Genomic DNA, 27,356 nt, shown 5'->3' on the forward strand with positions numbered 1-27,356 from the left:
AGTGCAGGACCCAAAGGTCAGATTGAGGCCCCTGCTCTGATGTAAAGCCTGACCCTCGTCCGCGTCTAATTTGCCACTCTGCCTTGTACTGACAAGACATACAGCATAGACCACGGAAGCCGCCCCAAGCAGGCGGCGCAACATGGAATGAGATGACGTTGATGAAATGCCAATCCCCTTGCCCAACACGGCCGCAACTCGATACGCAAGGTGAGCTGGGACGTCACAGGCCACCCCGTATGTGCGGACAGGTGCAAATCAATATCTGGAGGTTTCTCGACGCCCGTGCTTTCCTGGCCCGTCGGCAGACCCCGTATTGTCCAGACACGCGTGTATGAGAAACTTGTGCGCTTGTGATTTTCGAGACGCCCGCCACCAACTCGGGCCATGTAATCAACCGACGCCACCATCTCTCATTGCTCAGCTCCCCGGACCACTTCACACAAGATGGCTTCGTGGCTGACTGGGCTACCATGATCAATAGAATAGCAATAAAACACCGTAAATGAGACGGGCGACTACAGGTTATTGTGAGTCCTTGCCAGGGCGTTGCCACGTCACGTCGCGGTCTTTGACGACAGAGTCGAGGGTTTTTCTCCATACCGGCCACGCAGGAACCATGCTTTCATGTCGAGCACCTTTATAAATAACGCGGGCCGCCGCCGCCCAGCCCAGCCCTCCAAGGCCGGTCTGCCGAAGCCTTCGCTCTTTTAGCTTGACGACGATTGTGCCGACATCCTGTGCAAAACATCACTGGGGCGGAACATGTGGTCTGGATCCTCCGAGTACGAGCGCCTCAAATCGCTCGAGAGGGAGTATGATGGCTTGCAGGAAGAGGGCTGCGAGCCGACACGTCGCTCCACGGTCAGGCTGCCGACAAGATTAGTCGCGGCGCTCTTGGTCTGCAACGTACTCCTGTTCCTCTCGTCGGCGTACCTTCTTTGGGTTGCCACATTCGGAAGACCGGCGGCCTCGGAGTGGGAATGCGCGCAAACCGTCTCGCCTTGGTGTGAGTGTTTTCCCGTCCACAACCGCCAAGCGACTCGTTTCATTGGTGCCGCCGGTTAACCAGAAGAGTAGCTCCGGTGTGGGAGGCAGTAGAGTTCTGGGAGGGCAATTTCGACAACGACTTCACCCATCCCTCCAAATACCGCGGCCCGCCGACGCGTCAACTGCAGCAGAACTGGGACGATCTATGGGGAGGTGAGTGAGCACGGCTGTTGCTGGTCCAGCCTCCCTCCCTGCCCGCGCTGGAAAGCGCGCCCGCGGCGGCTGGGATGCAAAAAAGGAAAAAAAGAAACGGGCCGGGCAGTGACTGACGGGATTCCCAGTTCGCGGCATCGGCGTGAGCAGAGACGACCTGCGCAAGCTGAACAAGACCGATGTCGATCGCTACGTCGAGGTCCACGGGAGCGACCCTGGCAATCCGACGTACGCTGCCGCGATAGAGGCCCAGCACCAGCTCCATTGTCTTGTAGGTTGCCTCCCTCGCCTTTGCTTTTGCCGGCTGGTCTGTCGGACGCGCCGCCCCTCGCCACGCAAGATGCAAACACTCTGGACTGGGCTGACCGCGACCCAACTGTCAGAACGTGATACGCCAATACACGTGGCCGCTCGACATGTACGACAAGGCATGGGGCAAACTGTACCCGGCGGGCTTTGAGGACACGGCCACGGCTCGGGTGCACGTCGACCACTGCATCGAGACGCTTCGTCTGAGCTTGATGTGCTACGCCGACGTGACGCCTGCGCTGCTGATGAGGAATCCAGTCACCGGCGGCCGGCGAACCGACTTCAACACCCACCACAAGTGCCGGGACTTCCAAAAGATCCTGGACTACATTGGCGAGCACGGAACACAGACTGATCCGCGTTGAGGGTCGGCCTCCTCGCGCCGGTCTTGCCTGCGTTGCTGTATACTAAAGGAAGGCGGGGATGCTGGTCAACCTTGAGGAAGTGCTGCTTGTTGTAGTTGAAACGCGGCGCAAGTGACACGGGCTCGGTCACGGGTGACTTGTCATCATGACGCCTTGACATCCGTGAGGGTTTTCGTCGCCGTCTCTATCCGCAGAGGCATGGGACCTGATGCGAGATACGAGCGGTGCTCCGAAAACTGCTGGTGGCTGCCAGGAGCGCTGCCTGCTGGGAAAGCCATTCATCACGTCGTTTCACCATGTCTGGTGTAGTTAGGCACTGGCCACGCCAGGGGTCATTCGATCGATGCCTTGCAGGGCGTTCCTTGGAACCATGGGATCAACTGTGGTCCACTCGCAAACCTGTCGGGGAAGTTGGACTTTCCAAAGCCGGTTGCACTACTGAATACAAGGCTTCTAGAGACGGGATGCTCTGCAGCTTGGGTGGCTGAGAAGGCTCTTCTCATAGGAACAATCTAGAGAATATACTCGTGACAGAACCAGTACAGTATCGCCGTCTATGGTCCGGTTCAAATCCCAACCTGTTGTCCGAACCAACGCAGACGGCCCAAAAAAAAAAATAATCAAAATACGCTGATTAGGGGTAGAGGCTGCGGCTCGTCAAGCAAACGCCCGTCTTCTCCTGATTCTGTACGGTATGGCGCCCTTGACAGCCATTGTTCCCAATCCAAAGCCACGCATGTCCATTTTCAACGAGCGAACGTCGACGAGCGGTTCAATGTCAAAGTAAGTCACCAAGACGGCGGCCGTGAAGATGATGTCACGCTTGGCAAAGTGCCGGCCGGGACATTGTCTCTGTCCGCCGCCATAGGGGATCCAGGCCCCATCCACGTCTCTGATCCCGTACGAGGCGTCGCCTGTCGATGCCGGGCAGGCCGTCGGTCGTTCGCCCGGGCCTCGTGCAGGACACGGGTCGCCGGCATGCTTGCTGGCCGTCTTCCTCGGTCCGCTGCCCGGAACGCCGTCGTACTTGAGGAACCTATCTGCCCAAAACGCATCGAGGGCATGCTGGCCGTTTTCGCCCGTGTTCCAGACGGCAGGGTCCATGTGGGCGACGGTCGTGCTCATGACGACGAGGTTTCCGCGCGGCACCATCCAGTCTTTGATGCGTAGACTGTCAAAGACGGGAACCCTGATGATGAACATGTGGACGCGCAGGCGGAGGACCTCGGCGTATATGGACTGGAGTAGGGGGTTCTCCAGGAGCAAGGCAATGTCGAATCCTGACGGCGACGGGCCCCGACACTTGGCCGCCTCTCGCCTTACTCTGTCCAGTAGTCGCTTGTCGCTGATGATTTCTAGCACCGTCCAAAGGCTCGCGACGACGGAGTTACGAGTAGACCTGTGTTTATGTTTTTGTTCATCGGTTACTGAGCCGCTCTTGCACGTCCGAGTTTGCGCTGGCCAACTTACGCCCAAATCACCCCGAAGTCTTCGGAGGCCATGGCATCAGGATCCATTTGATCCATCTCGGAGAAGATTCTGTCGCGTTCTCGAAACACGCTGCTTCCCCAGAATGCGTCATCGCCATCTTGGTCCACGGCAGCGTCTGTGAAGTTGAGCTTCGCGTGGCTTCGCCAGTCCTTGATGCAGGCCAGGACGCGGTCCCGTCGGGCGTACACTCGGGGTGCGAGCATGCGCGGGGTGCCCCGGAAGAAACAATCCAGATGGTAATCCAGCTGCCATAGGTCATTCAGGAAGTCCGGATGGCGCTGCAGCAAATAGGGGCCGCAGAGGGCATTCGTGTTGGCGGCCGAGACATGACGCTCGAATAGCCGGGTCAGGTCAGACATGTCGGTCCACTCAACGCCGACGGGGAGGTCCCGGAGCATCTGGGCAAAGTTGGCCTCGTACCGCCTCCAGAACGCTCTCATGCCGGCGCCCGAGAGGAACTTGGTGATGGGCCCGTACGTGAGATAGTCGATGCGGTTGCGAGGCTCGACAGCGGCAGCCCCTGCCATGGGCTTGTGTCGATAGCCGGACCTGTCCAAGTCGTAGAGCTGGAGTGCTTCCGCGGACATTCCAAAGACATTTCCGAGCACAAACTTGTGTAGTGCGGCCATTGTGCAAGTCCAGGAGTTCTTGAACACGGCCTTTGTCATCTCGGGGCCCCGGGTGAGACACATGTCTGTATTCACAACGCGGACGCGTATTGGGTGGTGATGCCGGAACAGACTTTGTGTGATTCGTTATAGGGTGAAACAAGAGCAACCGGAACCAGGTTACTTACCTCGAGGACAACACCCAGCGTACGGGATTCCTGCACACGGCAAACGACAGGGTCGACAGGACGGGCCCTATACTCGGCATCGTGTACGGCCAATATGGCGGCACCTGGGCACCGCCAGGCTGTGCCTTTGTTGACTTGAACGTCCAGAGCGTCTTGAGCCAGCTCGTGAGCAAGCATGATGCCACAAGAGCGGCGACTGAGCAGACCACGTCACGCTGAGCCAGCCGCTCCGTGAGCACATGCACCGCCGTCAGACACATGTCGACCAAGGACGTGTGCATGGGAGACGGCCTCGAGGATCTTTGCTGAAGACGCATGCCAAGTCGCCACCTACACTTTGCTGCTTGCCTCGGACGCCAGCCCGGCGGCAGCGGGAGAGTCGCACTTATCTAGTCGTAGCTCCCGAGTCCCATCCCATCTCAAGGGAGTCAACGACGGGGACTGGGCTGATAAGGCGCTCCCACGGCACATGTAGCAATGATACCACCAGGGCACGTTTCAGATCATCCCATGCATATCACCCTACACCACATGGAAGCCCAGCCACACCATAACTACCATCCACGCATCCGCCCTACGCCGGCAGGTGATGTGTTGTGGCAGCTCGGTTTCCGTTGGACGGACAAACCTCGTCCCGCCTCGCCTCGCCTCGCCTCGTGTCGCCTCGTGTCGTCTGCTGTCGTCTCGTTCGTCCGTCCGTCCGTCCCGGCGGACCAATGCCCAGACGCAGAGCGGACGATGGATTCAAGATTGGGTCTGCCTCCCAGCCGGCCCCGGTGTTATGCATTGTAACGCGCCTTACAAAGCCCCAGCCGTGGCAATACGGGGCTGGACGTCAAAGGTGAGGATTTCGAGAATGGCAAAGACGGCCAAGCGGCGAGCCGCCATCGAGGGGCCACTTTCACTTTGGGCATCGCCTTTCGCGGGGCTGACTTTGGCCTCGGATCAGGTCAACTCTATTCAACTCCAGCTTCGAAAACTCGCGACTCGAGAGCCACTTTTACCCCGCGCTGTTGCCACTCCTCGTACAAGGCCGACAAAGGCCACTGGTCCAAAATATGACATCTGACGCCTTGCCATGAGCAGCGTGACGCATCAACATGGCCGCCGGCCCAATAGTTGGCATTCAGATGCCTCCAGCAACCTGTAGAAACCGCCCGCCCGTCCTGAGGCGCTCCGTGGCGCGCGGAAAGTACCATCTCGATTCTTCTCCCTCATAACTTGTCACCTCGCGTATCGGAGCATGTGCCGGGGAGCTCAGCCGTCGTCTACCTGGAAACTCTATACGCGATTCATGTACTCCGTACGCGACGGTATTCGGAGACGAGCTCATGGACTCGCTGGGATCCCAGGCCCAACTTCTCCACCTCACCCACGTCCCCGTTGATGGATTGACAGGAACCACATAGCTAGTCCAGTCGCAAAACGTGTGGCCGCCACAGAGGACCTTCCTGCGTCGTTCCTCGGTGCCCAAAGCTGGGGCCTGGGAGCCAGCCCGATGTCTTTCATCCAACCAGTTTGCGCCGATAAACTTGGCATTTCTTGGGCCGAGTACGCCCTTTTCGTGGCACAGGGCCCTCGAGACATTGCGGCCGCTTCAAATTGCCTATATATACAACCGAGCCTTCCCTTCCACCCCCTTTTCAGAAACAGGGGGGAGAGAGCAGAGAGGGACAGAGACGAGGAGAGAGAGAGGGCTCGTATGATGCGCAATGCGTCAGATAGAAGGCACGTGTGCCATGTTGGTCCAAACCACCAACGTGTGACACGGCAAACTTTATATCTACAGAAGCACCACCCTCAAGTCACGCCCTTCACCAAAAGCGCACGGCATCAGGACAAATGCTCTCGCCACCGGACGAAGTCCAGATCTTCTGGTCACGAACGGGGACTCCAGTGTGGGCGGCATTCACCATCCAGCCAGGCCTGGTAAAGATGCCGACATGGACGACGCCAGTCTCGCAGTTGCCGCCCTTCCCCCAGAAGAGCAAGTCGCCGGCTTGGGCTTGGCCACGAGGAATGTGCCTGCCCAATTTGGACGTGTACTGAGTCTGGGCAGTCCGCGCTGCAAATCACCGTTAGCCCAGGTCACGTCGTGGTGTTGGTCCTCATCAAGTTACGGCATGACGCACGAATCTTCCTCTTCTGAGCCTGATAGACGGCGTACTGTGTTAGACCGGAGCAGTCGAAGCCACCCTTCGTGGGACCGTGGATGTCGCCGCCACCCCAGACGTAAGGCTTGCCCTTCATCTTCTCGGCCGCGGCGACGATGCCGGGTCCGGTGCGCTTGTCGAAGCCGGCCTCCCGTGTCTGTGGGAGCTGGTTAGTATTCCGTCCATTCGAGGCTGGCTCGGGGACATGCCTCGGCAGCGGTGGGCATGGCAGGGGCGCCAGCGGCGAGAAAAACGGTCAGGACGGAGGAGAGCTTCATTCTGCTGGCTCGGCTGAATACCGTCACTCTGTGCTGTTGAGTGGCTGTGTTTTGCTACTCGGATCCGAGTTGAGCTTGAGGTCGATGATGAGCGAACAACCGGTCCTACTTGTAGGTTTTGCACAGTCTCTGACACCACACGGCCATGTCTTGTGCATTTTGAAAATCATCTTGGTCGCCGCAAGGCGAGTCTTGGGTCCAAGATTGCCGTCACGTCCTGCGGCAAAGGTTCAGCTGAAAGGCACAGCTTGGCCACCGACACCACCTCAGCCGCAGAAGCCACGATCAGCATCCGCCTGACAGCACAAACCTGGGGTGGAGTTTTGACTAATTTGCCCAAGAAATCAGTCGGTACGTCCAGCCCGGGCAGGATCGCCCTCGGGTCCCTGGTCTCTGACCAGAAGCTGGCTGAGTTCACCCAATGAGAACCGCCAGAGCAGGGCATTTAAGATTGTTGGGATGGCCCAGCTCTGACGGGCTTGGCCGCTGTTTGGCCGCGAATCCGATGTCTCGTCGAAGCCACGGACGGCACATGGAGTTTTCGAGGGGGACAGCGATCCTTCATAAGTTGATGCAGCTCTTTGATAGCTGCTTCTGGGACCTGCAATGGCACAGCAGAGATAAGACGGGCAAATCTGGCCCCCGTCTTAGCACCAAGTCGCAACAAGATGAGCAGTCAGCTACCATTGGCGAGGAATTTGTCCCTTGCAGAGCCCCTGGTGAGTTGCGATTCTCGCAGTGATGGCGGCCTCTTGGCCATCTTCCCGTCTCTCCACGATGCTTCTGGAGACGGACGAGGCGCCTGGCTTACCGGGCAACGTCCGGAGCACGAACACCCACCACACGTCTCGACAAGCGAACAAGGACGAGAAAGAAGTTGCCAGCGATACAAATATACACAACTCACACATGTCGCCAGACGAGACCGCCGCACGTGGTCACTACCGCATGCATTGCGCTCGTTTGGGACACCAGTGCGGGAGTCGGGTCAGCCTTGTATGCGTTTCAGACAGCTGATATCTTGAGGGGTTGCGAACCGCAACACGTGGCTGGCCTTTTTCCATGCCTTATTCTCCGAGTCTATCTTTTCCTCTGACGAGCAGCCTTTCCGATCCATGGGCCATGGCAGTAGATGGTCGGCCCAGCAGGAGCCATGTCCGAACTTGCTTCTTTTCACAAGAGCATCCATCCCTCCCTTCTGGCCGCCGAGGCACACGTACGATGTTCGGACTCTGATTTACCTCGCGCTGTGGGTTATACGCACCTTATCTTTTGTCGGCCCAAAATAAATATATACAAGGACAACAACCCTAAAGGCACTTTTGAATATGGGGGAGAGATGATAGAATTACCTTGATCTCTACAGTAAGAGATGAGGCCAGAAATAGGGCATGGAAAGTGGAAATAATGGAAACTCATTAATCAGATGAGTGGTAATATTAGTGATTGAGCTAAATGATACTAAGCTCATGCAAGGCCTTGTTAGATAAATAAAGCAATGGAGATTCTGAAACTAGAAAAAGTCTTATTATTTATTAACAGATGTAGTCATCTAGCCTCCTGCCCATGCGTCAAATAATTAAATCAAACAAGAAAAGACCTCTCAACCACCCTGTTCCCTGGTGCTGTTCCACTCTGTGTGCCCAAGCCGCCACACAATATACGGTCAATACAGTCTCTATGCCAACAGTACAAAATACGGGCGCCAGACACGAGCTCCCTGGCGCTCACGATGAGCCCCCAGCTCATCTCGTCCTCGTTCCGCATGTCCATCGTCAAATGCCAAACAACCACGGCGGCTTGGTCCCCTACTAGAATATGCGCTTCAGACTGGGACCGACCCAGTTGGCCGTGTCGCACTTCCTGCTCGAGTGCCATTCTTCGATCCTCTCCGTCTCCCAGCCGCTCTTGTAGTCGATCCATTTCCCACCGACTTGGTGTGCTCCCCGGGGTCTCCCATGGTGAATGGTGTGCATGAGGTGACAGGTGTTCTGGTCCCGTCCTTTCCAAAGCCACTGCATACACTTCTCGTCGGCCCGACACAGTCTCTGACAGCCTTGGTAAGAGTCTACTTTGCCGTCCCTGCCGGGCTTGAAACTGACACGGGCTTCGTTGTCCCAGTCGTCCCGGGTCGCTTGCTGGCCCGGGCGGTAGAAGTGCCACAGGTCCGAGTACATGAGCGGTTCCTGTGTGGCAGCGTCAGTCTTTGCCGTCTAAATTGCGCGGAGCATCGACGTCTTCGTCTTCTCGGCCGGGATGGGATGGAGTTTTTCTTCCCGCGTCTGTTTTGCCGCGGCAGTGGGCGACTCACACCGTGTTTTCTGTGTTCAAACTCCCACCTCCACAGCTTGACCATGTCCGGGGGCGCGACCTTGTGCATGGTTATCAACGGGTGGCACCAGTGGCTCTCGTCGAACCGCAGACCCGGCAGCACGTACGGCGTGAACAGCGGATAGAAGCCCTGCAGGACAACGCCCAGCTCCCAGGCCGCAATGGATAGGATGGCATCGCCACAACACTCGCGGTCGTGGGCGAGGTATCGGAACCGCTCGCTCAACGGCGGATCGACGTACGCCCCGTTTGGCCCGACCCGGCGGTGGAGAAGCTTCCTCATGGCTCCGCGACTGAGCACATACCCGGGGCCGCCGTTGGCAAACAATGTCCTCTGGCGGCGTTTCTTGTCCCGGCGTCCCGGGGTAGGCGATCCCATGTACAAGGGAGCATCGGGGTCCAGTGTGTCGAGGAAGCGGAACATGCTGTCCCAGATGATGTACCTTGGATGACGGCTGTTAACGGCACGGAAGGAGGTCAGATTCTCAACATGCCCACGGCGCGGCACTTACGTGTCCGTCTCGTAAAAGACGTAAAACTCCTTGTTCGGCTTCATGGCCCACGCTCTTTCGACTCCGGGCAGGAACTTGAACTTGTCCAAACCCCAGCCGTCAATCTTCTTTGCGGCCTCTTTATCCGTGTCCAACTTCCCCTCCTCCTTCAGCTCTTTCTGCAGAAAATACTGCTGAAATTTGGAGGTGTGCTGCCCCTTCCGGTATGTGTCTGGCAGATAGGCCAGGATATCGATCACCTTGTGGTCTCGCAGAGTCTCCCCCACGTCTGAGAATATCAACAGATCGTCCGCGGAGAAGCATGAGCTGACAGTGTCCAGCTGCGACTCGATCTTGCCTCTGTCTTCGCTGTATCCCATCTTGAGAACAGGCTGGATCCGCGACAGTTTGTGCCGGGGAAAGCTGGCACACAATTCCTGGGTGGTTCCGGTTCCGGGGCCCAGCGACACGGGTTGGAAGTCGCTCGTCGTTGTAAAGTCGCCTGGGTGGTCGACTTCGCCGGGTTCCAACCACAGCTTGTTGGGGGGGACTCGCACAGCCGCTGTTTCATCACGTCGGCTCCATAGAAAGATGGCCGCGAGGACCAGCGGAGCCGTTGTCAGCAAGATGTTGCGATTGAAGCGCTTGCTGGTACGGGGCGTCCGGCACGACTTGTTGAACTGGATGGATGGCATCACGGCCAACACCTCAAGACGCTGAAGTGTTACGGCTGCAGCAGATACAGATCGAGGCCCGTCACAACAACAGGTGTTGTCACGAGTAAACATGAACCGCCATGGCGCCCTGCCTACATGAACCCAGATTTCTCGAGAAATCGGGGTAGGGAAGCAAAGACTCCCATCCCAGCCTGGACCCAGAAACAGAAAATGCCTCGTCCTGCCTGTCAGTCAGTCCACTTGTCCGGAAGCAAAACTGCGGATCATGCCGTTGGCCTGTGTGTAAATAACGTCCGACGTATAGAGTTGTGTGGCATCCTTGGTGTTGGATTTCCACAGCCAACTGCAGTCACTCCGGCTGCGTTGGGAAGTCAATTGCTCGGGGAGGCTTGTTTAGGCGTTTGGCGCTTGATGGCGTGGACAGCCACTTGACTTGATGACGTGGATAGCCTCTTCATGGCGTGAGGTTTCGGCGAGGCTTCCAAGCTTCGTAGGGTTGTAGGGTTCGACGATGATGGACGTGGGCTCATCCGAGACGTCATCCAGGTCGACGATTGGATTGGATTTGGTCGTTTCGTCCAAATGAGGAAGTCTCCGGCGAGGCCAATTCGAATCAATTGCGCAGTTATGTGCCGAGCACCCCGTACCCATCATATCTTTTTTTCTCTTTTTTTTTTTTTTCCCTCCCTCTCCGCCAATTTCCACGCTGGGCTCAATCGAGGTGCGCATGTGGCTATGCAGCCGATGAAATGGGCACCGCAATACGAATTATGGCTCGGGGTTATATTTTTTTCTTATTTGCACTGATTCTCTCAAGAAAAACAATAGTAACGTGGGTGATGCCGATTTGAGGCTTGCCACGGCTATTCTGCTGGTAGACACCCGCACCGGAGCAAGTCGCCCGGGCAAAAAAGCTTGAAATGGGTAGCACAAGAGCTTCATCTTTATCTTACTCCGTACATAAGGACTTTCGCCACAATGCAAAGACCAGTCAAAATTGAAAGATGAGCCAAAAAAAGGTGAGCACTTCACAACCACGTGGTTTCGCCCGGGCTCGAACCGGGGACCTTCTCGGTGTTAGCGAGAAATCATGACCAGACCAACTAGACCACGAAACCCAGTTACTCTGATTGGATGATCATACATGAGGCAATCAATACCTATAAAATAAAGCCTTGTTCTGACCAGACTCTTGCTTGAAACTTGTGTGAGTGAGTAGGCTAGACCCGACAGAATTACGATGACATGGGGACTGCTTCTTGACATGAACATGAACGAGCGTAGTTGTCGTCCGTCCTCAATCCAGATAGGTCTATTGCACATGTTTCCACGTCGCATGCAATAGTTGAGCCGTCTCCTTGCTTACGAGGCGGCACCAGTCCGCGCAGGGTTCCATTTGCAAGGCCGGCAGCGACGTCAATGCGGCGAGACATAAAGGTTGTTGTGCCTGGCCACAGCCAGCCTAGGCGATCAACCCTTTGCTGCGAATGGACATGATTCTTGTCAAGGACTCGACCCCCGCACACAGACGGATCCTGAACTAGATGCTTGCCAAAATGCCCTCCCAACGTCCAAACGGGCCGAAACGGCTGCCTAGCGAGCTGGCTTGGTGACAGACAGGGAAGCATGACGTCACATCGCTCAGTAATCATGTGGTATTTGGATTCGCAGGAGCGTCGACGTCAAAAAGTGGAACCCGCTTCCCAAGGGGAAAGAGGCCAATTTGACCGGCCTTCCTGCAGCTCTGGAAACCGTCTCCGATGGGAGCTCTATTAATCCACCAGTCACAATGATCAAAGAGCTGCACGTCGGGCCTGTTCCGCCCAAGCAGCTTCAATTCTTACTTAAAGCTGCCCGAGACGCCTTGGAGTGTTGGACCCTTCCTCTTGCCTGTCGGCCCTGCCAGCTTGCAACGTCGAGCCGGGATAACTCATACACCCTCAACTCTATCTTTCGTCTCGAACAAGACCCATCCCACAAAGAAACAAGAAAAAGAAAAGCCGAAAAAATGCTCATCCTCGCCGCTGCTTCCCTCACTCTCATCGGCCTCAGCGCCGCCTCTCCTCTCGGCGAGCGGCAGCAAGTCGTCCCCAACTACCCGTCGAAATCCGCCTCCAAGGGCTTCCGCCTCGTCGTCAACGTCACCGATCCCTCCACGGACTTCCAGCCCCCCATCCAAAACACCTACGTCTCCAGCATCCACGTCGGAGCCGGTCTTGCCCTTGTCGGCCAGGGCCCAGACGCCGCCCGCGGCCGCATCTTCTACCAGAACGGCACAGTCACGCAGCAGAGATACAGCCAGTCCAATGTCCTCTCCGACAGCGGCACTCCTCCCTTCCCCTCGGGCCTGAAGCTCGTCAAGGACCCGGACTCGGAGACGCTGTCGACGGCTCACCTGGACGGCGGGCCTGGACAGGCCGGCATTGGCATTACTCGCTTCCCCGAGCCCTACGCCTTCTTGTACCCCGAGACGTGGGTTGCCTGCAACGAGAGCCTGCGCTATTATCAGGGCCAGTACTTTGTTATTTTCAAGCAGGCCAATACGACCATTGGCGATGACGCTTCCATCAACCCAAACGTCCCTGACGGCTGCATTGCCGTACGCCTGGTCCCCGAATGCACCCAGCTGAATGACCTGCCTGCTGGTGCAATCGCCAGCCACGAGCATGCTCTCGACTCTGAGTGCTACCCTGACGTCAAGTCTTTGGATTGGGCCCAGTATGGACCTTAGTCGGGCCAGCAATGATGACTTGCTAGGAATCGGCCAAGCATTATATGATACACTGCATTACTGACTGCCAATGTCGGATATCATGGCGTTGTGTGTGGTACCTTGGACTTATGGCCCAATCTGTTAATTAAACACTATTACTCTACTCTAATTGATAGTTATGCTCGTCTCATATTATTGCAGTATCAGGCTAGCAGTACTTAACTAAAGTACGTACACGGCTCTTGCCTGCCAAGCTACAGTAAACTGGTGTATTGGCGTGTCCTTATCGGCACGCAGAATATCATGTGTTGCAGACTGCAGCAGCGACCATGCCTTGTCATTAGTTCAGTTTGGCGACTGGGAGACTAGAATGCTCACCACTGCAAGCTCCAGTCTGTGGTACATGATATACGTTCATCGCCAAGTCTGTTTTTACAACAGTATATTTTGGCATGGCGCATCGTTTTCCAGCAGGTCGACAGACTACACATCAGCTCGCTTTTCTCATCTCTTTCCGTAACTCGCCTCACTCTCAACTTGCCAGACTCATCATACTCAGCGTCCCATCCATCTATGTCGGCCAGTGGCACTTTAACCCAGTTTATGTGAGAGTACGCTATCGTCCTCGGTGTGCGTAACCTCAGCCCGAACGCGATATCCCCTCCACCTAGGAATAACATACATCCACGCCACAGAGTACAGCCCGCATATAGCCATGCTGCAGTCAAGTTAGCCGTGTTTCGTATTCCAATGCGCTCTTTTCCAAGCCAGAGGAGCTTACACGCCCGTACCCGCCACGCAGTACGTAGCGTACCAAAAGCTCACATCACCAGCATACGGGCACCAGGGCATGACCAACAGGAACACCTGAACCAAGTTATAAAAGACCAAGAGAACATTCCAGACCCGGAACTGGGTCGCTGGCAGCTTGTTCCGGCTTCGGTGCCGTCGAATAACGAAGACGCCCAGAGTCATTGCCAACCCAAACAGGGCCTCGGGATGCGTCCTCAAGATGACAACAAACTGAAAAGCATCACCAGCGGGGGGTGCTACAATCATGACAAACTTCATGAGCCATTTGAGCAGATAAGGGCCGACCGGCGTCCCAAAAGGTCTCGTCGCAACCCAGAAAAGGGTGAAAGATATTCCCAAAGGCGCTTAGCGAAACAAGCACATTGAGAGCCGTCTCGGCCGGCCCCAGGCCAAAGAAGTCGAGAAACACTCCCGCGGCAACTGCTTTGGAGCTTTCGAATTGGGCCTTATCGACGGCAGAGAAGTAGGCAATATTGTAGAGCATGTACAGCATGGCCACAATAAGGACCGAGGCAAAGCCGTGCTTCTTGATGGACCGAACAGGATTCTTGATTTCGTTGACCACTTTAAAAACGTTGGAGAAGCCGAAGGCCATGACGGCGCCAATGGCCCCGTATATCAAGGCCAAGCCGACGGAGCCCGTTGCCTTGAGGGTGTTTCCCGCTGCGGCGTGTCATTGTCAGTGTCCCTGTTGAAAGGACCGGACGGATTGGGCAGACGGGGCGAGGCGGTCGACTGGCGCGTTGAGAAGATGCCAGTGCCAGTCATCTGGTTAATATTGAGGAAGATGATGGTCACCCATCCCACGTGATATCCCAGGGGGGAGTTTCTGTCCACGTGTGCGCCGACCGCTTCTTGGTAGGTGGCCTCGGAGCCATTCCCGCCCTTGGCACGCGTAAATGCGAGCTCTCCGTCGTACACGACTTCCGATGAGCTATCTGACATGTGCGCGGCCCTGGCGGTCTCGCCCGGCCCCTGCATCATCGGTGACATGCTGCTGATTCAAGTCTGGAGCAGGTTGAAGCTAGTCGGCTAGTCATTGTTCCATGTTGCTTTGGAACCGTGCGGACTATCAGTTGCGATGTTGCGCCACCGCCTCTCGCCATTGGGGAAGTGTGGATGGATCATGGCAGTCCAGACAAGACAGTCTGCGGCATGCCTAGGACGTGCTCTTATCTGGTCTGGCTGGATGCTCTTTCGACAATATTCATTGATCGAAAAATGGCAGCCGCGACAGTCAACAGAGGTCCGCCAGGACAAGCTGACGTTGCGTACGCGCCGAGTCGGACCACGTACCAAGAGCGCATTGAGAGGCGTCAAGAAAGTGAAGAGATCGATCGCACTCTTCCTGAGTCCTGACGGGTTTCCGCAAAAGCTAGAATCTAGCTTGGCATGGACCGCGGCCACCGTCACAGATCAGTACGACTGGTCCTACGAGCTGGACGAGTCTGAGTTGGACGACCTTTCCTCTGCCCAAACTCCATCCTCGCCTCCGGTCCATTTCCGCCGACGTGCACAACGGCCAAGGGTTCAAGGTCATTCGTGGCATCCCTGTCGAGCGATGTACCAGAGAAGAAAACGTCGTCGTCTACGCAGGCATCGCCTCTCACGTGGCCACCACTCGAGGGCGGCAAGACCACCAGCACAACGGCCGCTCTTGTACCACCAGCCTGCCGCGAACAACCATGCCGAGCGTGTAATCATCCAGTATGCCCGACGGGGATTCACAAGATACTGGGGCTTGCCGCGCAGTGCCAACATTCCCGCCGTCACGGAAGCGCAGGCCGAGGCCCTGGACGCCGTGCCCTTGGCAGCCGAGAAGCATGCCTTGGCCCTCGCGCTCCGCCCTGGCGATATTCAATTCGTCAACAACCTGAGCTGAGCGTCTTGCATGCACGCAACCCCGGGAATCAAGTGCTCCCTTTGGAGCCGGCTATTCGGTCGGCATCTTTTGGTATCAAAGCCAAGCAAGACGGGTCGCCGTTGTCATCTGCAGGTATCGCCGGCAATGCCTAGTGTGAACAGTCGGTTTTTCCCCCTTCCAATATCCCTGTTCACATCTCCAGCACATCTGGCCAAAGTAACATCCAAGTAGTACTCGTTTTGGTTTGACATGGACCAATCTTCTTGCCAATGCAGAATGCCAATACTGGCGGCCTGGTCAGCCATTTCCGTCCCAACCCCTCAGCTAGACGTGAATGACAGCTACATGATACTCTCGGTACTCGCCACGGTGCCAATGACATTTCCGTCGGAGCTAAAATGTAAGAGGCCACGGCTCTGAAGGACCCGCGCTGACGAGCTGATGGCGTTCATACGGGGCTAGCTGCACCGGACGGAAGCCGCAAAGGCACAAGAACCTGGGCCATGACGGCCACGACGGCCATGTAAAACAATTGCAACACGCAAACGTGGAGTTGGCGCAGTAGGCTATAATCAATCAAGCTGGTGTTTTGGACTTTGGGGCGCTGCCTAAGGAGCGTGCTTGACTCATGCTGCTGCCACGCGCAGCTAGCCAATGCACAAATGCGTCGCGTTGCCAGCTCTCTCGTGTATGGCGATGGTCGCACAAGGCCTCTTTTGAATTTGGTCTTCATACAAGGCGCGCATCTGGACTATCGGTAACAAAGGGCCGTGAGGCTGGCTCGCTAAATCCATGACAAGACCAGGCCTACGTCTGCCGATGCTCCATCAACTACGGCTTGACGGCGACCAACAAGAGGGTCGTGTGCGAGAACTACTTCCTTGCGATGAATAACGTGTGTGCAAAATCCACCCAGCAAGCACCGGCTGGCTGGCTCCGGTGGTACAAAGACAGCTTCGAAGGTAAACTCGACGGGGACATCAAGCCAGGCACTAGTCGGAGTAAGTAAACCTTGAGGCCGACGAGAGCCTTGGCCACGTCGACGATATTATTTTTTATAAGACGGCGCTTTCCAAGATGCCAGGCGACGGGTTACGAGTCTCTGCCAGCTCCGTCCAGGTTACGCCCCTCGGTACGCCATGCGGTTCGCAACCATCGTCGTCACGGTTGCCATGGCCGCCAGCATCGCTCTTGGTGGTGCGAAAGAAACGGCTCCCAACACTACAGAGCCAGAGTTCTTCCTCATCCGTCACGCGGAGAAGAAGCTGAATGGAGCGATATCCGCCAAGGGCAGACGGCGTGCGCAGTGCCTGGTCAAGATCTTTGGCAAGGATAGCAAGTACAACATTCAGCACATCATGGTGCAGAGGCCATACCCTCACAGTCGGTCGTCGCCTTGCGTCTCGCGGCGCCGTCGCCTTGTCTGCCCGTGCCCGGCTAACACTCTGCCAGACAAGCTCAGCCAGCGGCCCTACAACACGACTCTCCCTCTTGCCAACGCGCTGGGCATCGAGATAGACACCCCGTGCAACTACAACCACCCAAAGTGTGCCGCCGACTTCGCCCTCAAGTACAGAGGAGGCAACGTCCTCATAGGATGGGAGCACGGCTATCTCTCCAGGGTGTCCAAGGCCCTGGGCGGCAAGCATGTGAAGAGATACCCTCGTGAGTGGACCACGCGGCTTGCCTTCGGCTTTTGTTTGCTAGCTGTCATGCTCATCATTGTAGTTCTGCGCTTCGACCTGATTTACAACCAGCCGCCGCCGTACACAAACGTGACTGTCACCAAGGAAGACTGCGAGGGGCTAGACAAGTGAATCGTCCCGGCGTGGTGGCCAAGGAACTGCTGCGATGAGCCCAACGCAGACAGACTCGTGGACCGGAAAGCAGGATTGTCTTGTCGTGTCGGGCCATCTCAGGAGTCAGGACCCGATGCTGCCGCGCCGTGTGGTCGCGAATGGGATTTCCACTCAACGTCAGATCAGATGACCCAACGCAAAATAGACGATCCATGCTGCAGCACCAGACCAGCGTTGTATCGAAGTCGTTGTCGTCTCGTACGTTTTGTACAAAACAAATAGCGTAACTATCTACACTCTAACACCTGTTTTGTTAACCACCCGTGACCTGACAGGAGCTTGCAGCTGTGAGGTTGACCACTAACAGTAGTGATCTGTGTTGGGCTAGGGTTAGGGTTAAACCAAGCGCTAATTCCCTATAAGGCGCCCAATAGGCTGTAGTTTGCATGAAGCTATCGTGAGCGCTTAGGAGGCTTCAGCCTTAAAGGCTAGCTGACGTAAGGGCGTCCCAAGGTAGATGTATAGGGTATTTAAGCTACTAATAAATACCAATTTTTACATGTTATTTCCTACGCAATTTAAGTATCTTAGATTCTACTTAATGTCTCAGCTGTTTCGTACAGCCCGTCTGGTTGAACCTTCAGCCCCTGCTTTATACTAATAAAACAGGGGTTACGGAGTAGAGTGTAAGCTAGAGGCGGAGTCTGCAGATAACGCGGGTGGAGCTGCCCTCGGGCTTTCTCGGAAACGTGGGGCGCTATTGCTGTCGCATAGCATATAAGGTGTTTCTACCTCAGACTACCACACACAAAAAGTGTGTCCAATTTAGAGCCTGCCTGGCGTGGCGTCATTAAGAAAGTCGTATGTTTGGTTAATTACTTTAGCATTTCACCAAGAGCTGTTGCAACTATCTATTCATACTAAAAATGTACTGTGGGGTGTTGATGCCTGTGCCGATGAGGGTCCCGCCCTGGTTCGGTCTTTCCCCGAAAGTGCGTCTCCGTACCTGCAAGTTGCAAGTGGGAATGTCCAGACTCCACCACAGGACTCCGTCATGTTGTGAAGCTACTCCTGCAACATTTTGGCCCCATTCGCAAGCCTCAAGTATCGACATGCCTTCCAGTCACAAGTATTCTTGAGATTGGTCCGTGTCAGTATCAAAGCTCGTCGAATTCCTGGGGCCATCTTACCATGTGCACCGTCGTACCCCACCAGGAGAAATCTTTCGATGCCCCCGTATATACCACGGCGAAGAAGATCAGGATGCCTGCAATGGCCGTCGAGCAGTCCAACGCTGAACTAAGCACAAAGTTATACTTGTTCCACCAGGGTCTATACTTCTTCTTGATCAGGAGCCCAAAGATAAGTCCCACTACAACCCAAGCACCATAGTTCGTGCCAGACGCCGGGGGGATGTATCCCATCCCACCCAGAAATAGTGGCACATGTACGCGCCGCAACCACTTTGCGTTGGGAAATGCACGTCGCAGGCCGTATACAACAATGGGCAGAGTAAATCCAAGCAGGAAGAACCAAAGAAGCGGTCGATACGGCGCTCCAGGAGCAAAAAACTTGCGTGGACCAACGGCTCCCCATACCATGCTGGTATTGAAATGGGTGCGAGAGAATGGACAAGTGAAGCCATCGGCCGCTCTGGAGGTGCAAATGTTCGGTATATGATTGAGAGCCCAGTTCAGGACGGCGACTTGAGAAACAGTGCCAACCACCAAGCCCACCGCCTGTACGACGAACAAGTGGCGGGGGCGGATCTGTCGGCTTGGTCAGCGCTTCGATCGCGAATTGAAAGAGGCTCAGTCATGCTTGCATTGCAGTAAATGCCAAGTTTAAGATCCTGTGCAAAGGCAAGGCCTTTGGTGGTGGATATGGATCCGAGGCAGAAAAACCAAATGTTGGCAAGGACTTTCCCTTCCCAGACGTATCCAGCAACAAGGCGGCAGAAGAGCTCGATGCTGATTTTCGTATTTGTTGTCGCAAACACCCAAGCAATCTGTTCTCCTTCATCAGCTTCGGGCCTGGACGTTGCTTCTTTATACAATGGAATCGCGCACCGGGATGAAAAATACAGCCGATATTACGAAAGCTAGAGCTGCGCCGTACCAACGCAGCTGTACAGCGTAGTATTCACAAGAAAACATGGCAAAAAAAAGCCCGAGAAGAGTCACAACGCCATACCACCACACGGGAGCCTGCGAGTAGTGCGCAGACGAATCTTGTTTGGCATTCTTCTCCCCATGTATGGCAGAGCCTCGGTTCGGCCGCCCTTTCGTTTCACGGACTTGCCGCACGAGACGACAAAGCTCATGTCGCTTTTCGAGAAATAACCACGTGAATAGAGATGCAAATGTCGCAAAAGAAAGGCCAAACTTGTTCAGCGCATATGTTACTGGCAGCCGGATCTACACGTGGCATAAGTCAGTTTGTCTTTGGTCTAATTGAGGAAATACATACGTCTGAGTAAGCAACAAACTTGGCTTCGTCAAATGCGAACCCGTTCTTCGCGTCAATCACCCTCGACACATTGTACACCTTGGCTGTATTGTCAAAGATCGAATTGCTCTGCAAGGGGAGATACGCTGATAGCCACGTGTTGGAGTAATATAGTGCTGGAGTTATGATCCATATCCAGAAAACGACAGCGGCGAGGATATTGAAGACGACCCAAGTCGGCACGATGAGAGGCGAACCGATATACGAGATTTGGCTCCCTGTCTTAGCACGTCAGTACCCTTACTTGATGAAACTCTGCTGTCGAAAACAGAGCTCAAATGTCACTGCTCACAGTCAAAGGTAAAGGGGAGTAATCCCATGCCACTTTTCATGCCAAAAACTTGGTTGACAACGGCGTGCTTTGGCGCAATCCAGCAAATCCAAGTAAAATAGCCCAAAGCCGGGAATATCAAGGCTGGGAACCAGTACCAAACGAATGCAGCAGCAAAGGCCCATAGAAAGAACTTGTATCGCGTCGACCTCCATGCATAAGCGTGGCTGAACAACACACCCTGTAAGCCGGCATTTTTATGAAACTCACTTATGATACTCGATACTACTCACCTCGAAACGTTTTGCTTGCTGTTCCCCCCATGAAGAGCGGAGTTGAGAGCAGTATTGCCTAGGACGCCGGGCCAGACCAACTCAGGCGGTTCCACGACGACGGAACGCGCAAGACCAGCAAAGCCAAAGCCGAACAAGATGGTGGAAAGTGTGATCATCAACTCGAAGCCCCAACCGGCCTCCATTGCGTAAAATACTCGTTGTTCAGTCAATACATCAGCACTGAGACGCGTCATGTAGCTCAAGTTGGCAAGAATATAGATCAAGATGTTCTCCTGGAGCACCTTGATCAGTGGGTCTTGTGATTCCCATCGTACGGCGTATGCTCGGGCGCCTACCTTTTGGTTAAACCGACACGGATTCAAACTGTGGCGTGTGCCAAATGCCGTGATGCCCCAATCCGGCACGGCGAGCTCCCAGGCCTTTCCTACGGGATAGGCCAAGAACTGGATCGCCGATTGAGACAAGGAGACAGACGGGAAGCGAAATGTGTAGAGGGTATTTACTCCGCTACCGATGATGCAAAAACCTATGCCGATGGACCACATCCTCAGCGTGAGACAAGGAAGATTCGGGTCGTCACCACTCATGTCGACGCCGGCAGCCGAGAGAACATCATTGCCGGACGCATGGTCTTTGCGGCCAGTCAGCATTTCTGTGTCGGGGGACATCAACGCAGCCACCACGCTTGCCACCAAATGGCTCGGTATTGTTCTCAGTACCTTGATTGTTCTGTGAAGGATGGACAGTGGCGAAGGTATCGATGTCTTGGAGACTCATTCTGAGGTCTGGCATGACGGCGCCGTACAAGAACGCTGCTCTTCCGGCATTCCCAAGAGAGAGGTCTGAGATCAGATAAGATGAGATTTTCCATCTTTTATTGCAAAATATACAACGGCAAAGTAAGCATACATGTCCTGTTCCACTCAGGCTGATAGGGTGGACAACGGACACGGCAAGTGGACCGTGGTGTTGCATTCTGTCTGATGCCGATTATCCGTCAAGAAGCGCATGGAGGCGACTGTTCCCGTCGCAGGTGCTGTTGGACACTCAATGTCTCCTCCTGTCGAGTGCATCTTGGGGTAGAAAGAATGCCTCGACTTTTTGCCTGCGCCGGGACCAGACACGACTCAAGTTCCTCACTATCTGGAAGAGAATTGCAGCTCGTGGGGTACGCCTACTTCGTCTGACGATGCGTATACGGACACTCTCGGGCCGACGGCGCTTTTATCTGATGTGCGCGGTACACTCCGCTCCGAAGAGAAGAAGAAGAAGAAAACTCTCGGAAACCTTCCGAGATGATGGCAACGGAGTACCACGCTGGTCAACGGGTGATTGGACGATCCGTTTGGATCAAGCAGCGGGTGACAGCCTGACATTTGCAAGCGAAACTGGCTGAATCGGGACGGTTCCTTCATAAGTCGGCATTAATTCGCCATACTCCGGTGTGTCCATATTCAGCTGAGTTCTGCATAGACATACCATTGAGGTCCCGACTGCAGGTCTGTGGCGCGAAATATAATGACGGCGACGATCAACCTTGATATCATGCTCGGAGGGGACAATGCCTTATAATAATAATGACTTTCCGAAAATTAATGAAAGCCTCGGGCCGGGTTCCGCTCATACAAAAGGATCGCGGCGCCCCAACGCCAGCGGCGCACACTTTGCTGACTCGCGGTTGTGCATTTAGAATTCCTGCTCCATCTAAATGACTTGAACATCATCACAGTGGAAGGAATTGACCATCCTTTATCCGTTCTTTATCGACCGGGTTCGCCATCGACTGTGCCGGCACCAGCTAAGCGCAGGATGGTCAAAGGAAAAAAAAAAATTTTTTTACCCCTGGGACCCAAATCGTCATCCCTCACCTTGGCGAAAGCTTCAAACGAAACCGGCGCGACGCGTCGACCTCAGGTCCCCGCCGTCCCGAAAAGTCAACATCGACAAGGCTCAAGTCCGTTTGCGAAGTTGCGAAGCAACCATGTCCAACTAGGGTCTACATATGGCGCTTAATGATCGAACGCCGTTGTCAGGGAATGGAGTTGGGTCACGGGCGATGCAACTGACCACTGAGCACTCGAGGACGAGTCATCCGCAAGCGAAGCTGGTGAGGCTAGTGAGTAATGAGTACGACTGCAAAGTCACAAGTGCTGCCGAGTTGGTGTGGATGTGTTGGGGGTTAGGGTTGAGAGACATCGGCGGTCTGGATGGGATGGGAAGGGAAAAATTCAGATGGGATTCCATGTCGATCATACGTATTACCGGTCCGCCCATACGACCGGTAGGCAATCAGCCCAGCCTGGGTTCTTTCTCTTACCCCAGGATTTCTTCCCCGGATTTCGCTTCGCCGGTTGCCCGGGTCTGTCTAAGCCGGGCCCGGCTCCACCACTCGACCTCTCGCTTGGACTTCGCGTCATCAACACTAGACGACCTAGGTGCTTGGCTAGTCTGCTGGTTTGCACAACGGCGTGCAACCGGATATTAGAAGCACACCAAAACTGCAGTAGCGGATAACAGGGGTACTCCGTACGTGGCCAAATTTCCCAGACTTTGTCTCGGTCGACGTCGATCGTCGCTTGCTCATTCTAGCCAACTTCCCACTTGGGGTTGGACTTTTCAGGAATCAGGCTCACGCCGTGGCATCATTTCGGATGGAATGACGCGGACTTTTCGCAAGATACCATACGAAGCCCAGGCCGAGGGGGAGGGCCGAGGGGCCGAGGCCATGATGGAACGACCCCCCGCTAGCAGTAGCGACGCTTCATACAGAGAGCGGGCGATTCCTGTATTAATACAATCCAATGTCTTGGTGGCAAGGCCTTGTTCATAACTTGCTCGGACGAGCCCTATTTGAAGTAAGGTCTGCCCCCCAAGGGAAGCCTGTGGACAAACCTCGTACCTCAGACAAACCCTAATAGGGGCTCTGATCATCTCTCACGGCAGGCGCTCTCATCATGTCTCGAGCAAGTTTGATCTCGCTGCTTCGTTTTCTGGGCTTGGTTGTCGTCAGCCTTCCATTTGCATCCAGTCGAGCGTTAAACCAGCCACGAGCTCTTCCCCCTAGCATAGATCCTTTCTACAAGCCGCCCGCAGGCTTCGAATCCAAAGCACCTGGAACTATTCTTCGCCAGCGTCTCGTTATATCTGCTTTCTTCGGGCTAATTCCGGACCCGGTTGAGACATGGCAACTCCTCTACCGCACGACGGCCGTCGACGGCTCGCCCATCGCCACGGTGACGACAATCTTTAAGCCGCTTTCCCCCAAGCAAGACCGCTTCATCTCGTTCCACACAGCGTACGACAGCTCGGCAACCGCTTGCAACCCCAGCTACAACTACCAACTGGGAGCTTTACAGAATGACCTGATTTCCGCGGCCGAGTTTCTCCTCTTGCAGGCGTACCTGCTCTCGGGCTACATCGTGGCGTCGCCCGACTACGAAGGACCCGATGCGGCCTTCGCGGCCGGTCACCTGGAGGGCATGGGTGTCCTGGACGGCATGCGAGCCGTGGTAAATTTCAAGAAGACGCTGAACTTCTCAACAGCTACCCCCATGATTGTCGGCGTCGGGTACTCTGGCGGCGCCATCGCAACCGGCTGGGCGGCATCTTTGCACCCAACGTATGCTCCCGAGCTGGCCATGAAGGGCTGGGTCCAGGGCGGCACTCCCGCCAACCTCACCGGCGTCGTGGTATTCATCGACAACACCTTGTTCAGTGGCTTCTTGCCCATTGCCGTCAATGGCCTGAGCAAGCCAAGTGCGTACGGCGCGCAAATGAATCCCCTCCTCGAAAGCATCGTCACACCGCACGGCCAAGACATCCTCGACTTTTCCAACTCCCACTGCGCCGTCCCCAACATCCTCGCCTTCCCAGAGCAATCGATACTGGCCACCAGCGTGCAGAGCCTAGGCCCTTCCCTCTTGTACCAACCGGACGTCGCAGTGGTTCTGCAGCAAAACACCATGGGCACTCGAAAAAACGAGACGCCCACGGCGCCCGTGTTCCTCTACCACGCGGCCCTCGACGAGATTATTCCGTACGCAAATGCCTCCGCCCTGTTCGATGCCTGGTGTGGCTATGGCGCCAACGTCAAGTTCACGACGTTTGCCAACGGCGGCCACATCACCACCGAGGTCATCGCCGTCGTGGACGCCCTCCAGTTTGTTTCTGATGCCTTTGCCGACAAGGTCCCCGGCGGCTGCTCGCACAACACGGAGCTCAGCAGCACGCTGGACCCCATTGCTCTCGGCGTGGCGCTTGAGCCTTTGCTGGTGCAGCTCATTGAGGTGCTGGCAACTGCGGGCAAAAACGACGCCAATATTATTAACGACATCAGGACATTGGGCAAGCACCGAGTATGACAGTTACATCTGAAGGATGAGTTGGAAAAGGGGGAAATCTTTGCTTTGACCGGAACGAACACCACATGCGTACATGACGACAGTAAGCATAGGCACGGATAGATTGCGTTGCTTCAGGTTAGATATGCTGTTTCTGACAAATTCACTTCAACATGCTTGACAGGACGCTTCGCCATTAGCCTGGGATGCTCCGAGCAATCGTTTTGTTGCCTTGTCGGAGAGTTTCGTAGAGTGGAAATCGAAACGAGCCATGTTTTCGCCAGTGGGTCCCGACTTCCCGAGTCCCGAGTCCCGAGTCCCGACGATCCGCGCAGGCATGGGATATTCCTCGACCGGTCATCTGATCTGGACAATTTGACCCCTCCTGCCGCAAGAGGCAGGTGGATCGTGCATCGGGCATCAACCCTTGCGTTGAGGAGGAATCCAAAGGGTAGGTAGGTGGTCAAGCAGGCAGTGAGGATTTGAGAATGTCATCCAAACCTCTGGCTAATAAGGTGGAGCCGTTGCCCTTGTCACCATGACCCGTGCACCCTCACCGAGTCACCGTTGACCGTTGGCCCACCTCGTCGCATCGCCCTCCCTCCTCCAACTCCTCACCAGACCAGACCAGACCAGACCAGACCAGACTCTGCTCTCCCAACTCCTACTCCTACTCCACATCCAATCCTCCGTGCATCCCATTCCACTGCACACGATTCACCGGACAATGACGAGACGAACGCCTGTGCCCTACCACCAGTACTCTGTGCTGCCGCTGCGTCAACCTCCCGCAGCAGCTCCTCCATCTCCGTCCCCAGCTCCCGTCACTACGACACCAAATTCATCCCTCGGGTCAAAAAACCTCGTCCTGGCCGACATGGACGGTCGGACATGCCGGGAAAACCGTGCTTGCGCAAGCTGCATCTCCAGGCTGATGCCCAGCGAAATCGGCCAGGTTAACCTCGCCGATGACCAAACTTGCCGCCTCTGTCGAGTCGCACGATGCGAGCCCGAGGCCTTTACCAAGCCATTCTGCGACTTTCTGCAAGAGAATCCCACCGTGTTTCACACTGTCCACTACTTCCAGCGCAAGTTGAGCGACAGCGGCTTCAAAGAGGTACGCCACTCCAGCGCAACTTATCGACTCTCCCAACATGAACAAAAATTTCCATCATGCTGTTGTCGGCTAGCATCTGTTAACAAGCATTGACACAACGCAGCTCTCCGCGCGGGACGCGTGGAATGGAAAGATCCACCCCGGAGGTAAATACTGGGTCACCCGCAACGGCAGCACCATCATTGCCTTCACCGTTGGTGAAGCCTACAAGCCCGGCAACGGCGCGGCCATGATCGGCGGTCATATCGACGCCCTGACAGCGCGCCTCAAGCCCGTCAGCCACCGACCCAACAAAGCGGGCTACGTGCAGCTGGGCGTGGCCCAGTACGCCGGCGGACTCAACCACACGTGGTGGGATCGCGACCTCAGCATCGGCGGCCGCGTCGTGTTCCGTGATCCCGAAACCGGCAAGACGTCCACGAGGCTCGTCAAGCTCGACTGGCCGATTGCCAAGATCCCCACGCTCGCGCCTCACTTTGGCATAGGCATGTTTGGCAACAACAACAAGGAGACCCAAGCCGTCCCCATCATCGGCCTCCAGGGCTCATCGCGGCAGGATGCTGAACCTCTGGGTCCCGACGGCGCCTTTGTCAACACCCAGCCGCCCAGGCTCGTGCAGCTCATCGCCAAGGAGCTTGGCATCTCAAGCTATTCCTCAATTCTCGACTGGGAGCTCGAGCTGTACGACAGCCAGCCCGCGCAAAGGATGGGCATGGACAAGGAGTTCATCACGGCCGGCCGAATCGACGACAAGCTCTGCTCCTGGGCCGCCCTGATGGGCCTACTTGCCGCCGACAACAACCCTACCGACGGCCACATCAAGCTCGTCGCGCTCTTCGACGACGAGGAAATCGGCTCCCTGCTCCGACAGGGCGCCCGCAGCAACTTTCTCCCAATTGTCATTGAGCGCACCGTCGAGGCCCTCAACCCATCTAGCTACGGCCCCGGACTCCTCGGCCAGACATATGCCAGGTCGTTCCTCCTCTCAGCAGATGTCACCCATGCTGGCAACCCCAATTTCCTGGAGACTTATATGGATGGCCACGTGCCGCAGTTGAACGTCGGCATAGTCATCTGCGGCGACTCCAACGGCCACATGACTACAGATGCCGTGTCGACCGCCATACTGCGAAGGGTAGGCGAAATGGTCGGTGCCAAGACACAGAATTTCCAGATTCGCAACGATTCGAGGAGTGGCGGAACAATCGGTCCTTCTTTGTCCAGTGCCATGGGCTGCAGGGCTGCAGACGCAGGACTGCCGCAGTTGAGCATGCATTCTGTTCGGGCGACGACGGGAGCCCTGGACCCGGGCCTGGGCGTCCAGTACTTCAAGGGATTCCTGGATCTGTGGGAGCAAATCGACGGGGAGTGGTCCTAATACTTTTTTTTCCTTTTTTTTTTTGGAAAAAAAAGGGGGGGAGGAGGGTTGGGCAAGTAGTCGTGGTTAGTAGTCGTGGTTTGGAAGAGTGGAAGAGCGCATTCTTTCCGTGATCAAGACGGTTCAATTGCGCACGCACACCGTGGAGTATAAACATAGGCAT

The 27,356-nt window shown here is 55.6% G+C and overlaps 11 protein-coding genes across 11 annotated transcripts; 6 read left to right on the forward strand and 5 right to left on the reverse strand.

Moving 5' to 3' along the window:
- Positions 1-765: 765 nt before the first annotated feature.
- On the forward strand, positions 766-1,877 carry MAM_00426 (uncharacterized protein; the record flags this gene model as incomplete). The annotated part of the gene is made up of 4 exons (XM_040819225.1): positions 766-1,009; positions 1,081-1,203; positions 1,332-1,474; positions 1,587-1,877. 4 exons carry the CDS (start codon positions 766-768, stop codon positions 1,875-1,877), a joined length of 801 nt encoding a protein of 266 aa, XP_040682490.1.
- A 657-nt stretch (positions 1,878-2,534) lies between these two features.
- Positions 2,535-4,341, reverse strand: MAM_00427 (Pfs, NACHT and Ankyrin domain protein; the record flags this gene model as incomplete). Its single annotated transcript, XM_040819226.1, has 3 exons — positions 2,535-3,276; positions 3,348-4,062; positions 4,161-4,341. The coding sequence occupies 3 exons, from the start codon at positions 4,339-4,341 to the stop codon at positions 2,535-2,537; spliced, it is 1,638 nt and encodes a 545-aa protein (XP_040682491.1).
- Positions 4,342-5,978: 1,637 nt separating this feature from the next.
- On the reverse strand, positions 5,979-7,040 carry MAM_00428 (NlpC/P60-like cell-wall peptidase; the record flags this gene model as incomplete). The annotated part of the gene is made up of 3 exons (XM_040819227.1): positions 5,979-6,229; positions 6,297-6,474; positions 6,906-7,040. The coding sequence occupies 3 exons, from the start codon at positions 7,038-7,040 to the stop codon at positions 5,979-5,981; spliced, it is 564 nt and encodes a 187-aa protein (XP_040682492.1).
- A 1,366-nt stretch (positions 7,041-8,406) lies between these two features.
- Positions 8,407-10,112, reverse strand: MAM_00429 (uncharacterized protein; the record flags this gene model as incomplete). The annotated part of the gene is made up of 3 exons (XM_040819228.1): positions 8,407-8,781; positions 8,907-9,381; positions 9,439-10,112. The coding sequence occupies 3 exons, from the start codon at positions 10,110-10,112 to the stop codon at positions 8,407-8,409; spliced, it is 1,524 nt and encodes a 507-aa protein (XP_040682493.1).
- A 1,990-nt stretch (positions 10,113-12,102) lies between these two features.
- MAM_00430 (uncharacterized protein) lies at positions 12,103-12,825 on the forward strand (the record flags this gene model as incomplete). The annotated part of the gene is made up of 1 exon (XM_040819229.1): positions 12,103-12,825. One exon carries the CDS (start codon positions 12,103-12,105, stop codon positions 12,823-12,825), a length of 723 nt encoding a protein of 240 aa, XP_040682494.1.
- A 573-nt stretch (positions 12,826-13,398) lies between these two features.
- Positions 13,399-14,565, reverse strand: MAM_00431 (high affinity methionine permease; the record flags this gene model as incomplete). Its single annotated transcript, XM_040819230.1, has 4 exons — positions 13,399-13,525; positions 13,622-13,830; positions 13,874-14,283; positions 14,340-14,565. The coding sequence occupies 4 exons, from the start codon at positions 14,563-14,565 to the stop codon at positions 13,399-13,401; spliced, it is 972 nt and encodes a 323-aa protein (XP_040682495.1).
- A 181-nt stretch (positions 14,566-14,746) lies between these two features.
- Positions 14,747-15,502, forward strand: MAM_00432 (Taurine catabolism dioxygenase TauD/TfdA; the record flags this gene model as incomplete). Its single annotated transcript, XM_040819231.1, has 1 exon — positions 14,747-15,502. The coding sequence occupies one exon, from the start codon at positions 14,747-14,749 to the stop codon at positions 15,500-15,502; it is 756 nt and encodes a 251-aa protein (XP_040682496.1).
- A 1,121-nt stretch (positions 15,503-16,623) lies between these two features.
- Positions 16,624-17,301, forward strand: MAM_00433 (uncharacterized protein; the record flags this gene model as incomplete). Its single annotated transcript, XM_040819232.1, has 1 exon — positions 16,624-17,301. The coding sequence occupies one exon, from the start codon at positions 16,624-16,626 to the stop codon at positions 17,299-17,301; it is 678 nt and encodes a 225-aa protein (XP_040682497.1).
- Positions 17,302-18,440: 1,139 nt separating this feature from the next.
- On the reverse strand, positions 18,441-21,150 carry MAM_00434 (Oligopeptide transporter OPT superfamily; the record flags this gene model as incomplete). The annotated part of the gene is made up of 5 exons (XM_040819233.1): positions 18,441-19,052; positions 19,753-20,009; positions 20,084-20,289; positions 20,356-20,989; positions 21,039-21,150. The coding sequence occupies 5 exons, from the start codon at positions 21,148-21,150 to the stop codon at positions 18,441-18,443; spliced, it is 1,821 nt and encodes a 606-aa protein (XP_040682498.1).
- A 2,162-nt stretch (positions 21,151-23,312) lies between these two features.
- MAM_00435 (Lipase, secreted) lies at positions 23,313-24,719 on the forward strand (the record flags this gene model as incomplete). Its single annotated transcript, XM_040819234.1, has 1 exon — positions 23,313-24,719. The coding sequence occupies one exon, from the start codon at positions 23,313-23,315 to the stop codon at positions 24,717-24,719; it is 1,407 nt and encodes a 468-aa protein (XP_040682499.1).
- Positions 24,720-25,425: 706 nt separating this feature from the next.
- On the forward strand, positions 25,426-27,193 carry MAM_00436 (vacuolar aspartyl aminopeptidase Lap4; the record flags this gene model as incomplete). Its single annotated transcript, XM_040819235.1, has 2 exons — positions 25,426-25,815; positions 25,919-27,193. The coding sequence occupies 2 exons, from the start codon at positions 25,426-25,428 to the stop codon at positions 27,191-27,193; spliced, it is 1,665 nt and encodes a 554-aa protein (XP_040682500.1).
- Positions 27,194-27,356: the final 163 nt, after the last annotated feature.

This window comes from Metarhizium album (genome assembly GCF_000804445.1).
Source record: "Metarhizium album ARSEF 1941 chromosome Unknown scaffold_1, whole genome shotgun sequence".
Taxonomy (NCBI): domain Eukaryota; kingdom Fungi; phylum Ascomycota; class Sordariomycetes; order Hypocreales; family Clavicipitaceae; genus Metarhizium; species Metarhizium album.